At 43.8% G+C, this 15,032-nt stretch overlaps 2 protein-coding genes across 4 annotated transcripts in view; one reads left to right on the top strand and one right to left on the bottom strand.

Annotated features, from left to right (window-relative positions):
- Positions 1 to 15,032, top strand: part of LOC115795385 (disco-interacting protein 2 homolog C) — a 219,982-nt gene that overhangs the window by 196,359 nt on the left and 8,591 nt on the right. Inside the window, exons 32-35 of the mRNA XM_030751269.1 lie at positions 3,269 to 3,298; positions 6,694 to 6,755; positions 10,256 to 10,313; positions 10,402 to 10,476. Of these exons, the coding sequence (XP_030607129.1) occupies positions 3,269 to 3,298; positions 6,694 to 6,755; positions 10,256 to 10,313; positions 10,402 to 10,476 (225 nt within the window). The remainder of the gene's footprint in view (positions 1 to 3,268; positions 3,299 to 6,693; positions 6,756 to 10,255; positions 10,314 to 10,401; positions 10,477 to 15,032) is intronic.
- On the bottom strand, positions 10,900 to 14,513 carry LOC115795386 (uncharacterized). Of its 3 annotated transcripts, XM_030751272.1 has the most exons (3): positions 11,223 to 14,513; positions 11,077 to 11,140; positions 10,900 to 10,978 (listed from the first exon to the last, which is right to left on the bottom strand). In XM_030751272.1, exon 1 carries the CDS (start codon positions 14,359 to 14,361, stop codon positions 11,545 to 11,547), a length of 2,817 nt encoding a protein of 938 aa, XP_030607132.1. In that variant the 5' UTR covers positions 14,362 to 14,513; the 3' UTR covers positions 10,900 to 10,978; positions 11,077 to 11,140; positions 11,223 to 11,544. The 3 variants fall into 3 exon arrangements, with proteins under 3 accessions (XP_030607132.1, XP_030607130.1, XP_030607131.1); XM_030751270.1 differs by having other exon boundaries at positions 10,913 to 10,978; positions 11,077 to 14,513; XM_030751271.1 differs by having other exon boundaries at positions 10,935 to 11,140.

Genomic DNA, 15,032 nt, shown 5'->3' with positions numbered 1-15,032 from the left:
AGAGGTTAGCTGAAGCTTCTTTGTTATCAGGTATTTCCTGACTGACCTCAGCAAAAAACACTCAGTCAAGACCATATTAACCCCTTACAGCAGCATCTGCAGTTTAGGTACCCCTGAACACAAGTCGCTCAGTAACCAAAACTAAGATCTGTATGATACAAATGGGGACTCAAACATTAATACTTGTAAATATTAGAATTTTATAGACAGTATTGTTGAGAGGAACCTTTAAAGTGCAGTATGTGTACATCAAAACTTCAGTACTTCTACACACCAGCCTGAGATTTTGTAGAGCTGTGGTTATCAGAGCATGTATCCTTCTATATTTAATGGTACGAGTGTATTCCTGCGTTGAAGCCATTAAGCACAGTTCTGTGATCCTTACATCAGAAGTTATTATGCATTCAATAGAAGAATGTGAAATTAGGTGGGGAAAAAATCCTGAAATATCTGCTCCACAGACATTAACTCTGTCACACTCAGATGAGCACAACAGAAACTTGACTTCAAAGCAGATAAATTACATTAAACTGAGGCTGTGGCTACATGTATGTCTGTGCATCTGCTTTAATCCACAAGGTACAAGAAGTGATTCAGTCTGTTAACAGGATTGAGCCTGACAGACGGTCATCACCATCAGTGCAGACTACGATCACGGCGTGTTACACTCTGCTCATTAGAAAGATTGGAGAAGGAAAAAGTTGTCAAAATGTCGGAATATGAACTCCTGAACTTGTGAGTCTCTCTGCTGGCAGACTCATCATAGGATCATATTTGTAAGCCTGCTTGTGTGCTGAAGTCTGAATCGTGCTGGCCTACAGTCTGAAACTGTTCCAGCCTTGGTGAATGGTACATTTGTACCGTGGTCTCATTATCGGCTGCATTCCAGATCTCAGTTTAAATGAAATAATTTCCCTGCGATTAAAAGTACAGAATTCTTTTTGATACCCAAAAAATTCATGTCTTTTTATTTAATAACAGATTTTGATGCTAAAACCAGTGGTTATTGGATATATTGGATCAAGCTTGTTCAATAGCAGGACATGTCGTGATATAATGTGAAGATCTTGGAGAAGACCTTTTTAAAAATTTTTACTTCTCTTTCTAGTCTTTACACTAAGTGAGGGTAAACGTGACCTACAGAAGTTTACACGCACTCATCATGAATGTAAATGGGTCTTTAAATGTTCTTTTTCCTTGTACAGCACACATCTTTAATGACTTTAAAAAATTGGGTGAACCAGGTTGGATTTATTTGGGATTTTCTCTAATACAGAGTCAAATATATGCATACACTCCCACTAATATTTGGTTAAATGTCCCTTAGTAAGCTGCACCTTGACCAGACACTTTTTGTAGCCATCAACAAGCTTCTGGCATAATTCTGGATATTTGACCGATCTCCACAGCAGAATTAGCAGAGTTCATTTAAGCTGGTTGGTTTCCTGGCACAGACCCAGCTTTTGAATGTAGTCCACAAATTTTCAAGAGTTGAAGTCGGGACTTTGAGAAGACCATTCAAGAAGTTTAATGTTAGCCTGCTTTATCCACTCCAGAACCAGTGTTGATGTATGTTTGGGATCATTGTCCTGCTGGAACACCCAACTGTGTCCGCGTTTCAGCCATCTAGCTGTTGATCTGAGGTGAAGTTGAAGAATTTGGACGTAGTCCTTCTCCTCCATTATTCCTTCCACTTTGTGCAATGTGCCACTGTGGACGGTGACGCTGATGTTCGAGCAGTTCACAGCTCATGGCACGCTTGAGCTTTGGTGATTCTTGGGTTGTTCTGAACATCCCAACGAATTTCCTCCCATCTCAGGGTGACAGTTTGGGTTTTTTTATTTGGTGACACATCCAAATAACTTGTACTTAGGTAACGTTGTTTGGACTCTGCTCTTGTTTAGAAATGATTTGTGTAAATCTACAATTCACCTTCTTAGACCTTCGCTGAGTTCCTCGGACTTGTTTTGAGTATTGATCAATCCAGTGAGTGCTGTCAAACAAATCCTTTTTATACTGGTATAAAAAGTATAATTGTAATTACTACTGAGAAGTTAGTGATTGTGATTGAGTAGGACTTGGACTTGTGAAGTTAGAAGATACTTTAGAACCTTCAGCGCCACTTATTAAAAAATGTAAGTGAACATGTGTCTGTATTTGGACCTCTGTATACTTTCAACTCTGTGTGGATTTGAGAAATTCCAACATAAATTCAAACCTGTGCTCTGTATGTCAGCACTGCAAGTGGATGAGATGAAAATTTTATTTCTTGCTATGTGTAAAATGGCAAGTAAGCATATTTCCTGAAAATGTCAGAGGACTTCTCACCGCTCAGCGCCTTTGTTGTTTCTTTGAGGTCTGCTGGGTAAACACTGTTTGAGAACAAGCTGAAGATGTTTGATTTTTCCTCAATAAATGATCACAGACGCAGCCTTGAATGAGTTTACAAGAGTCGGCGAGTCTAGCCGATCTGTGCTGAAGCTGCAGTTTTGCTCAGAGTTTTGTTTATCAGAATGATTTCTGCAACTCCTGGGCAGCTGAAACCTGTAAAATGTGTGGACTGCAGTGCGAGAACGAATAAATGTGCCTTTTTTTTCCAGGTTCAGGGCATTAGTCCAGAACAGTTGGTGAGTTAGACTCAGAAAACAAGAAGCCAGGGTCACCTGCTGTCTTTCATCCCAGCAGACCAGTTCCGGAGACATCCAGCTTTGTGTTTCCTGGATGTCTCAGATTCAGGACCATCTTCCATTTCAAGCTTTTACATTTCAGATATGATTTGCAGCTTTCAGCCACGTCAGGTTGTTTTGCCATTTTCTTATGAAATGCAGGAAAAAATATTATCCAAGTTTTTTTTTAAATGCAAGTCATTTTAGAGACTTAACAGGGAAATATGAGCTCTTTAGTATAATTTAGTGCTTTAATTGTCAGTGACTACAGTTTGATTTCCAGCTGCATGACTCACAAGTTAACAGAGTCATAATAAAGAAATGAGGCTGTCAAAGAACTAATTTACTCTAACCTTTAACTCTGTTTAGCAGCTTTAAATGAGCAGACTAACACTTGGCTGAACAATCTTCTCTGTTCCGGCTGCTTGTTTTGGTTCTCTGAGTTTGACAATTTTTTTTCCCTTACTTCCTTGTTTTGTGCATAATCCCGCCCACATTTCTCATACCTGGTTTTGTCTCCACCCTCCCTCCTTCTTTACTTCTTCTTCTACCCCTTCACTTTCCTCCTCCTCCTCCTCCTCCACCCCTCTTTGCTGCTGTAGCCTCACAGGCTGGGAAAGCTTGCCGACCAGGTAGGGAACCACCATCAACCTTCCCTGCCCGCCCCTCACTGCCTGTCAGCACACCTCTCATCAGATTGCTTTAGAGCTATGTTTAAAAGACAGCTCTGCCTGAAATTTTACTGAGTTTGGGTCTCGCAGCATATCAGGGTCAATGGAGCAGATTTGCTCTGTGGATTCCTCCACCGAGTATTTTGGAATGAATAAACTTTGACACCAAATTACGGTGAACAAAAATCTCACAGTTGACACATTTACAGCTAGATGGGCTTTAAAAAAACTCCTGTTTGAATCGTTTTGTTCTCAGCCACAAAGAGAATAAACAGAAAAAACATTTTCGTTTGAAGTGCAATACCCATTGTGATATAAGCCACCGATTAGTGAACAAGATTCTTGAGTTTGGCTTTTTTTATGAGAAATTAGAGCTGGAGAGGAGCCCCATAGTGTAGTGACTTGTCAATTGTAAGGGAGCCACTCCCTGATTTTACTTCAAAATCCATTTTCTTCTGCTTATTCGGGGCCGGGTCGCAGGGGCAGCAGCCTAAGCAGAGAAACCCAGACCTCCCTCTTCCCAGCCACCTCCTCCAGCTTGCCCAGGGGAACACTGAGGCATTCCTGGCCAACCGAGAGATATAATCTCTCCAACATATCCTGGGTCTACCACAGGCCTCCTACCAGTGGGACATGCCTGGAGCACCTCACCCATGAGGCACTGAGGAGGCAACCAAGTCAGATGCCCGAACCATCTCAACTGGTTCCTTTTGATGTGGGGGAGTAGCGGGTGTACTCTAAGCTCCTCTCAAATGACTGCACTCTTCACCCTATCTCTAAGGGAGAGGCCAGCCACCTGCTTCTATCTGCAATCTTGTTCTTTCAGTCACCGCCCAAAGCTCGTGACCATAGGTGAGGGTAAGGACGTAGATCGACCGGTAAATCGACAGCTTCGCTTTTATGCTCAGCTCTCTCTTCACCACAGTGGATGGGTACATTGTCTGCATCACTGCAGTCACTGCCCCAGTCTGTTTGTCAATCTCCCACTCCCCCTTCTCCCTCACTCATGAACAAGACCCCAAGATATTTAAACTCCTCCACTTGGGGCAGCAACTCATCCCTGACCCAGAAGTGGGCACTCTACCCTTTTCTGAGTGAGGACTTGGAGGTGCTAATTTACCTGCTGCTTTACACTCGGCTGCGAACTGCTCCAGTGCAAGCTGGAGGCCACCATCTGATGAAGCCAACAGGACCACATCATCTGCAAAGTGCAGAGATGAGATTCTGAGGCCACCAAGGCAGAAGCCTTCCACCACATGGCTACACCTACAAATTCTGGCCATAAAAATTGTGAACAGATTCGGTGACAAAGAGCTGACAAAGTCTGGATGTGCAAAATCCCACACACTCTTGAATATCCTCAAGAGGCTAGAGAGCTGGTCCAGCGTTCAGTGACCAGGACAAAAATTCCTCTTGAATCCGAGGTTTGACTAACGGACGAACTCTCCTTTCCTGCACCCTGACATAGACCTTCCAGGCAAGACTGAAGAGTGTGAGCCCACCAGGACCTCCACCCTTGGCTGCTGCCCAACACACACTGCACCCGACCCCTACGATGCCTCCTGTGGGTAGTGGGTCTACAGGAGGGCGGGCCCATGTCTCCTCTTCGGGTTGCGCCCGGCCACGAGGCGCTCTCCCTGAAGCACTCTCCCCAGTAAAACACAAGATAATGATTATTAGAACCAATAGATAGACCACAAAAAAAAATGACCTGAAGCACATGAAAAAATTAGAAGGGAAGTAAATAATTCCAAATCAGTGTGAAAGGTTAGGGGTTGAGCTGGTTCACTGTTGGAATGCAAGTCCAACAGTGGCTGAGGCTCATGGGAATTTTAGTGTTCTGAGTCTTGAATAAATAACGGCCAAAATTTGATTCATTTTCATTTATTTTTTATTTTAATTTTAGCCACAAAGCTAAAATAAATGAAACTAGTGCCCATAAGTGAATCCCACAGTATGCAACTGTTACATGACCCAGAAGAGCCTTTTGTGAGCCTGGCGCATACAACCGCTCACTGAAAACCAGTGAACTGGAGCTTTTCAGCTTGGAGACCCAGATATATTATTATGCACAGGACCTGATGCTTTTAGTGCCCCTCCCAGTGGCCCTGCTCTCTTTGCCCAGTTGGTAATCCAGCAGCTGTGGATATTAAGTAAAATATTGAAATGAAAATACAAAATGTGGGAAAACTGGAATCAGTGGCTGCTCACTTTACATCTCTGAGCAGTTGCAAACTGTCTCAACAGTATCGACCTTAAAGGAAAAGGAGAGCCGGCCTTGTAGAAACATTAGCCGAGTATCGTCTGATTTTTCATAACCCTGCTGTGAATAGAATTAATTTAGTGTTCCAGTTGCAGGCTTTGGGTTTTTGTTTTGTGTCTTTTGTTATCAATAAGCTCATTAGCCACAGCTGCGCAGTAGCTACCTCCCAAAAATCACTAATACGTTACAATGCAAGGATGCATTTGCATGTGCCTATTTGTGGTGTGACTGCACACTTTCTATTGATTCCAGCATCAAAAGATATTTGCTCTGCCTGTTCCAAACAAATCTGCCTTTGCCAAGAAATCACTGAATATTTTTCCTGTGGATGTGATTATAATCCAGCCTGAAATCGCTGCCTCTGAGATGGTGTTTGCATTTTTGCGCTCTGGGTGTGCGGGTTTACGACTCCCAGCATGCCGCTGTGTGCGCGGTGGTGGGTTTTCCGGACAGTTTCCCTCTGCAGAGGTTTTTATCCTGGATTAATGGAGGGATGGTGGAGGAAGAGAGAGGTTGGAGCGGGGGTCTTAATCTTTCTTTTTCTCTATCTTAATTTTTCTTGAGTAATTTCACTCTCATTCAGGACTACAGCAGTCAACACGAAGAGATTTAGCTGATATGTATAACATACCAAATGTATGTAGGGAAACCTGCCTGTTCAACCTTTGTATATGTTATATATATTATCTAATTAGAAGGGTATAATCACTCACGTTCCCTTTTCTTCTTTCCTCTTGTGATTTTCTGTTTGCATGTCAGTCAAGTAGAATCTGAATTTGCCACAAGTTTGTTGATTTTCCTCCTACAATCCACCCACTGCTGTTGCTCTCACGTTGTTCTCTTTACCATGTTGTAAATGTTGTAGAGGTTTGGGTTTCCCACTTCCCACCCAAAGCCCCCACACACCCTCCCTCCTGTAGCGGGAAAGCTTTTCCTTATGATCACTAATGCACAAGCAGTAGCATCGACTGCAGCCTGGTAGGAGTAGAAGTAGCTGTAGCGGTTTTTGTTGTGCGGTCCTGAAACAGTACGCATTAAAAACGTGTGTTTTGTGACTCTGTAGTGTTAACTCTGTCATGCTGGTGTTTCTCAGGGCACCTCAGGACCCGACCCAACAACTGTTTATGTTGATATGAGGGCGCTACGACATGACAGGTGAGTTACCTGCTCTTTCTGTTTGGTCTGAACTGAGAAATGTAACAGATGCTATTGCATGTACGACACAGAGGGTCTCTGCAGTGATCAGTTACTAACCACAAAAATCACAGTCGATCCCTGCTTGTATGTTTACTTTTGAGGCTTTTCGTCCTCACCTGTGCTTTTGGGATAATAGATTAAATATTTGACTTCTCATGTGGCACCAGGAAAAGAACAAAAGTAGTGACTGCAAAGCAACGACTGTGCAGGAAATCACAACTTTGAGACAGAAAAACTGTTTAAATATTGATGTTAAAGTCTTAGCATCCAGTAACTGTTGTCAGTGCCTCCTCTGGAAGTCAAAAAGTCTGTATTATTGTAAAGAGACATCAACTTGGGTTGTACATTTATGCAATACCACTTAGTGACACAAAATGATGCAGCAAGTCAGTGTAACCTTTATTTAATCCAGGGATCCGTCACACCGACTGGTTGGTAACCCTCTGGCAACCACTGATCACTAAGACAAGTCGACGTCCTCCATGCAAACTCTGCAACCAGTTTTCACCTAGCGACAGCCAGCAGCCGCTCACCACCCGGCTGAGGAATACACATCTTTCTCGAGCAGTGGCACATTTTTATTTACAATTGCTTTCATATTGAGGAAAAATCGTTCTAAAACTAAAAAGAAAATATTAAAAGATGCCCCAGGAAGGAGGAGGAGTTCAAGTATCTTATTCACAAGTGAAGGAAGAAGGGAACAGGAGATCGACAGACGGATCGGGGCCTGTCGTGGTGATGAGGGAGCTGAGCGTGAAAGCGAAGCTGTCAATTTACCGGTCAGTCTACATCCCTCCCCTCCCCTATGGTCACGAGCTTTTAGTAGTGACTGAAAGAATTTCATCACGAATACAAGCAGCAGAATGAGCTTCCTCTGAAGGGTGGCTGACCTCTCTCTTAGAGATAGGGTGAGGAATGCAGCCATTCAGGGCTCAGAGTAGAGCCGCTGCTCCTCCACATCGAAAGGAGCCAGTCGAGGTGGTTCGGATATCTGACTAGGATGCCCGACGACTGGACTCCTCTTGGGTGAGGTGTTCCAGGCATGTCCTACCAGGAGGAGGCCCCGGGACATGCTGGAGAGATTATATCTCTCAGCTGGCCTGGGAACGCCTTGGGGTCCCCCGATGAGCTGGAAGAGGTGGCTGGGGGAGAGAGATGATATGCCCCCGCGACCCAGTAAGTGGAAGAGGATGGATGGATGGATAGAACAGCAGTTTCTGCAAAATACAGAATATTTCAGAAACTAAGTGCAAAAGTATCTTTAAGCATTCCCATTTATTGATAATTGATATTGATAATTTTTATGTTTTTTAACCAAAGGAAATTTAAAACCCATTTTTAGCAGTGGGCTTTGTTTTAATGCCCTTAAAATTAAACAATCCAGTGAATATTTGTACTGTATTTAATTTACATGTACTTTTCTTCAGGCTAATGGATTTTCATGCTTAGCTGAGGTCACTAACAGCAGCCTTGTGTATTTTTGTATTTCGTTTTCAGTCTGTTTTCCATCCAGTCTCACACAGACACTAAATATATTCTGTCCCTATAAATTCTTGAATCTGGTCCTGTGGGATTTCGGCTCCGGTGCGTCCCTCTGCTGGACAGCTTCACTTGTGAAGTTTCTGAATGCAAAGCAGCAGGAAGTTTCTGAATGAGAGAGCACGACTCAGCAAGCACTCTTAGAATAAATGAAGTGCTCGGCAAAGATTGTCATTGTAATGTGAGGCTTATTTTCTGCAGCTCAGAAGCATCGCTGCAGGCTGTTGGTTAAAAAGTATGAATATAATGAGCAGCTGAAAGTTTCTCTGAGACACTGACATTTTCAGGCGTCAGCTTCACATCCAAACTGTCAGCATCACGGCTTCTCCACAGTCTGAGGTGGATGAACTTTAAAACCCATCAAACCCAGTCTGAGTCACATTTCCTGCTGGGTAACACCACCAGCAGCCAGTAGGTAACACCAGCGTTTGTTTTGCCAGGTTTCTGCTTTTCAGAGGAGACAGCTCTGACTTAATGAACCAGCCTGAAACTTGAAAATCGCCACCGGGGCTCAACATTAGTGTCAGATTTCAGAGGAGAGAAACTGTTGGTTCCCGGCCGAGCGAGGTGGACAACAACTACAAGATAACAAGCGAGACTCAGATTTATTCAAATGTCTCCTGACAAGCAGGTCCTGTGGGATTAAAGGACCAACACTGAAACCTCAGCTCAGTCAGACTCCAGACCAAACTGAAAAATGCATTTATTTCAACTTGTCAGGAGCTTGTTACCCGTCCCGAAAGCTTCCCAGACGCAGTTTCCTGCTCCCTGATCCAGACCATCATTATGGTGCTCCGTCTGTATCTTCTGATTTCCATCCAGAAAAGTCACAGCACACCAAACAGCAGCGCTGTGCAGCCCTGCTGTGCATAAATATAACTGTCAGTGTGCATGATTACATGTAATCACTGTTGATTTAAGCTGGCCTGTGTCTCCCTGAGACGCTCCATGTTTCTTGTTTGGAGTCTGACAAACCACTCGGGTTTATTTTTAGTTTCAGTCATCGCCTTTTCTGTTTTTGCATCCTCACATTTATTAAAATTGAGAACTTTGTTCTTGGAAGCATCCAGTTAAAATGTTCTTCAATGAGATACTTGAGTCATGTTATTTAAGAGGAGACGTGCTCCTGGTAATGTGCAGAAACATTGTGTCGATTTTGCTGTAGACGCTCATTTTCATCTGCAGAAATTACAAATTACAAAACATAAAATAAGTCTTGAGGTCGATCTGTGTTTGATTTAAGTCGACATATTTAAGTATCTGCTACATTTAATTAGACATAAATGTGTTAACAGGCAGAGATTTGATGGGTTTTCATTCACAAAATAACAAAAAGAAGATACATTATATGCCAAAAGTATTTCTTCATCTGCCTTCACGTGCATATGAACCTGAGTAACATCCATTCTTAATCCAGACCGTTTAATATGATGTGGGCCCACCCTTTACAGCTATAACAGCTTCAGCTCCTCTTGGGAAGGCTTTCCACAGGTTTAGGAGTGTTTCTGGGAATTTCTGACCATTCTTCATCTGTGAGGTCAGACACTGATGTTGGAGAGAAGGCCTGGCTCACAGTCTCCGCTCTAGTTCATCCCAAAGGTGTTCTATCAGGCTGAGGTCAGGACTCTGTGCAGGCCAGTCAAGTTCTTCAACACCAAACTGGCTCATCCATGTCTTTATGGAGCTGCTTTGTGCGCTGGTGTGCAGTCATGCTGGAACAGGAAGGGGCCATCCCCAAACTGTTCCCACAAAGTCGGGAGCATCTTGTCCCAGATGTCTTGGTATGCTGAAGCATTAAGAGCTCCTTTCACTGGAACTAAGGGGCCTGAAAAACACGCCTTGTTTTATGTTTGTTACATTAATTATTGTGCCTCAGATTCAGAATTTCCCTCATAGTTTTACTGTTGTCTGCTCTGCAGGGTCAGACTTGTAGAGAGGGGGTCACCACACAGCCTTCCACTGATGGAGTCCGGGAAGGTCAGTTTGCTTTTTCTTTTTTTAATGTAACGTTCAGTTTCTTCTTTGATCGATCTGCATCTTACCTTATCGCTCTCTTTTTGAGCAGATCCTTCCGGGGGTCCGAATCATCATCGCCAACCCAGAGACCAAGGGACCAATGGGAGAGTCGCATCTAGGAGAGGTTTGTCTCAGCTTTAGCACTCACCTCTATGAACCTCTGTGTATATGAATATATCTGCTTTCTGCTTTTAGCTCTATTGACCAATCACGTCTCAGCAGGCTTTGGTTGCAGAAGTCTTTCCCCATTCTGGGCGTTTATTCTGAATCCTCTAAACGAAGAGAGAAGAGCCTCAGCGTTCACTCCTGTGGTCACAGGGGCATAAAAACCACACGTATAGAACTGCATTATACTTCTACTGTGCATGTGCACAGTTTAAGTCGACCTTTGACCCCGGAAACCATGATATCTTCTGGTTTTGGAAGTTTCTGTCAAAATTTTCTTTCCACCACTATTTTTTTTTTTTGCATTTTTTGTGTTTTGATTCGCGGCAGTGAAAACAAATAAATTCTCTGCTAAATTCTTTTTTTCCTCAACAACTTTTGTAGCTGCCCCTGGGTCAATAAACGGGAGTCTCGACAGGTGCTTCAACTCTTTATTTCCACTTCATTGTGCACCGTGAAAACTTAAAAACAGATACAAAAAAAACAATTTATTTACAATACATCATCAACAGGAAACTTACAATTATCACAACAACTAAATCACAAAAGGCAAACGTACCTCGTTCCGTCACCGAGGGGTGCTATATTACGGATCATCTATAAGGCTGCCCGTCACCTTAAGACTAATAATAAACAATAAAATCCTTAAATACAATCCATACAATTCAAAAGAAACGAAGATAAAAATTCAAACCGACAACTCACCAAGCAAACATCCAACAAGGAAAAAGAAGCCACGGGGAAACCGGACACCACGCCACACCAAACAAACGAAAATGAGGCAACGCATGCCAACAGAAAGCAGGTGAGGGCCATAAAACCTAATTCCCTTTTGCTGGTCCTTCACCTCCTCTCCACCACACACACCGCCTCCTGTGGCCACTCCAAGACAATTCGGTGTCAATTACACTCCCCCCAATCATACCACGATAAATTCATAATCAATCGAATTATACATGATTCACAAACAGTTAAAACTCTGACACCGAACTGTCTCACAACTAAAATAAGGAATCAAATTTTCCAATCATTCATTTCCGAGCAACAACACTAACTTCTGGATGGGTCTCTCAAGGATGACGGTCCTAAAAGGGGGGTCCGATTTCCCATGCAGCCTCCGATCTGTGACTTGAACCCTAACCCTACGAACCAACTTATCAGTTCCTTGAATGGTCTCCACCACTCGCCCCAACTGCCACTGATTCCTCGGAAGTGTATCCTCAATGACGATGACAATGTCGTTTGTTTTAAGGTTGCGCCGAGGCTTATGCCATTTCTGACGCAGGGAAATATTCAATAAATATTCCCTCTTCCAGCGTCCCCAAAATTGCTCAGTCAAGTATTGCACTCGTCGCCATCGTTTCGTTGCATATACATCCTCTCTTACAAATTTCCCAGCAGGAGGAAGGGCAATCTGAGACTTCATCAAAATAAGATGATTAGGTGTCAAAGGTTCCAATGATCTGGGATCATTGATACCGTCCACATTCAAGGGGCGGCTATTCACTATAGCCATAGCCTCATAAAAGAGTGTTCGAAGTGAGAAATCATCGAGCCTACCTGGACAGACACAAAGCGTGGCATTCAAAACATTCCGCACGGTTCGAATTTGCCGCTCCCAAACGCCACCCGCATGACTCGCCGCTGGCGCACTAAAAATGAATTCACACTGTTTATTTGCCAGATAAGCCTCCAATTTCTTGGGATCACACTGTTTCAAAGCCTTCTTAAACTCGTTCCTAGCCCCCACAAAATTTGTGCCATGATCACAATAAAGCTGACGTACAGCCCCCCTGAGGCTGATAAAACATCTTAAAGCGTTTATAAACGCATCCGTTGACAAATCTTCCAACGTCTCAATGTGAATAGCCCTTGAGGAAAGACAAGTAAAAATCAATCCGTACCTCTTGTGTTCCGTGCGTGCCCTTTTAATAATAAAGGGACCAAACACGTCCATCCCACAATATGTGAATGGTGCTGAGGCCTCCACCCGTGCCTCCGGGAGCTCAGCCATCTGCTGCTCCTCTGCCGGACGTCGAAGCTTCCTACAAGTCACACAATGATGTATCAACCTAGCAGTGGATTTACTCCCACCAATGACCCAAAACCCATTTGCTCGAAGTTCCATTTGAGTCTGGCTTCGACCTTGGTGACAAATCCTCTCATGAAAATGAAGAAGCACAAGCTCGGTAATGTGTGAACTCTTAGGAAGAATAATTGGGTGTTTCAACCCTTGACTGAGAGATGACTGCCTCAACCTCCCACCAACCCTAAGAATTCCCTTATCCAAAATAGGATTGAAACGAAAAAGGGGACTGGAGTGGGGAAGACTATCCCCCTTCTCCAACGTTCTTCTCTCTTCGGAGAAGGCTTGTTGCTGGACAAGTCTAACTACCACTTCCGTCGCGCTCTCAATTTCCTCTACCGTAATGTGATCACTATCATGCCTTTGTCTGGATGTCATCCTCCTGATTCTCGCCACCACCTTAAGGAGCCGTATCCAAGAGGAAAATCGGCTCAACCTATCAAGCATATCATCGCAATCGCTTGTAATCGCCACATTCACTTGTGCTGCCCTCACTTCTGGATCACGCACCAACAGCACAGCGGAAGGAGGGGATGTTAACTTCAGCTCATGCTGCCACAAAAAACTTGGTCCCATCATCCAGTTAGTTGATAAAAGGCCAGAAGCATTTAAACCCCTGGAGGCATGATCAGCTGGATTTTCAGATGTATCAACAAAATGCCACTGGCTACAGTTTGTTTCTCCCTTTATTACTTGGAGTCTATTTGCCACAAATACATGAAACCTTCTCACGTCATTATTAATATAGGCCAATACCACTTGGGAATCTGTCCAAAAAAATTCCTCATCGATTTTCATTTCCAGTTCAACCCTCAACATGGCACTCATTCTGGCGGAAACCACAGCAGCAGAAAGCTCCATTCTAGGTATACTCAGGAGCTTCGTGGGTGCTACTCTTGCTTTAGCCATCACTAGGCTACAGTAAACCTCTCTGTCGTTATTAATGTACCTCACATATGAACATGCGCCATAACCGACGCTACTGGCGTCTGAAAAATGATGCAACTCTATCCGAACAATAGATTTAAATTCTGGCGGATGATAACATCTGGGTATTATAATTTCTTGCAATTTGGGCAAGTCCCCTTTCCACTCCTCCCATCGAGAGCCTAAATCCTCAGGAAGAGGCTCATCCCATCCAGCACCCTGTCGACACAAATCCTGCAGAATACGCTTTCCGCATAAGGTAACGGGGGAAATAAACCCGAGCGGATCGTATATAGAGGCGATAACTGAGAGAATGCCACGACGACTAGAAGGCTGATTCTTAAGGTTTACATCAAAACTAAAACTATCTTGTTCTATTGACCACTGGATGCCCAAAGCACGTCCTATTAACGGCTCATCTAAACCAAGATGCAAGCTTCCAGCCTTCGTCGCTCTCTCAGAAGCGTCAACACAATCCAGTACCTCCAATCTGTTTGAGTTAAATTTATGCAGACGTAGGCCCCCTTTCTTACATAACTCCCGTGCTTCTATAATCAAATCCTCTGCATCCTTAACAGAAGGAACACTAGTTAGGCCGTCATCTACATAAAAATTCTTCTCAATGAAAGCCGATGCCAAAGGATAATCCACCGTATGTTTCTGGGCCAGATACTTGAGGCCAAAATTAGCGCACCCAGGGGATGAAGTAGCGCCAAAGGGGTGAACTGTCATCCGATATTCTTGCGGTTCCGCTTCCAGATCTGCACCACCCCACCACAGGAACCTCAAATAGTTCCGCGCTGCCGGGGGGACAAAGAATTGATGAAACATCCTTTCGATGTCGCATACCACAGCTACATTTTCCTTCCGAAAGCGACAAAGGACTCCTATCAAAGAGTTAATCAAGTCAGGACCAGTCAATAGAACATCATTTAATGAAACTCCCCGAAACCTTGCTGAGCAATCAAAAACCACCCTCAACTTCTCCAGATTCTGCGAGTGGTATACACCATGATGCGGTATATACCACACTACTTCTCCCTCGCATAGTGGGGGGGCTAACTCTGCATTACCCCTTTTGAGGATCTCCTCCATAAAGGTCTGATAATGATCATAATACTGCTGATTAGCCCTTAGTTTCCTCTTCAAATGCTGTAAACGAGCAATAGCTACGCCCTTATTATTTGGCAATATGGGGGGTATATTACTCTTAAAGGGCAGGGGGAGCTCATAATGTCCATCCTCTCTTTGCCATATATTATCACGGAGAAGTTGTATAAAAAGCATATCCTCCTGAGAAACGCACTGATCTTTATAGGACTTCTCATTAAAGTCCGACTCAAGAACCTTAAGAATATCACTACCGGGTGGTGCGAACACCTCTCTTGCCGTAACTCGATGCACAAAGCTCTGATTTCCTTGCCGATCGAAATGTGGGTTGGAGGACCCGGTTATACTCCATCCGAGTACCGTTCTTTGCGCGAAGGGTTCGTTCTCACCCC

This window comes from Archocentrus centrarchus, chromosome 17 (assembly GCF_007364275.1).
Source record: "Archocentrus centrarchus isolate MPI-CPG fArcCen1 chromosome 17, fArcCen1, whole genome shotgun sequence".
In the NCBI taxonomy this organism is placed as follows: domain Eukaryota; kingdom Metazoa; phylum Chordata; class Actinopteri; order Cichliformes; family Cichlidae; genus Archocentrus; species Archocentrus centrarchus.
Note: the sequence above shows the minus strand (reverse complement) of the source record. Positions and strands in the feature narration are given on the sequence as shown.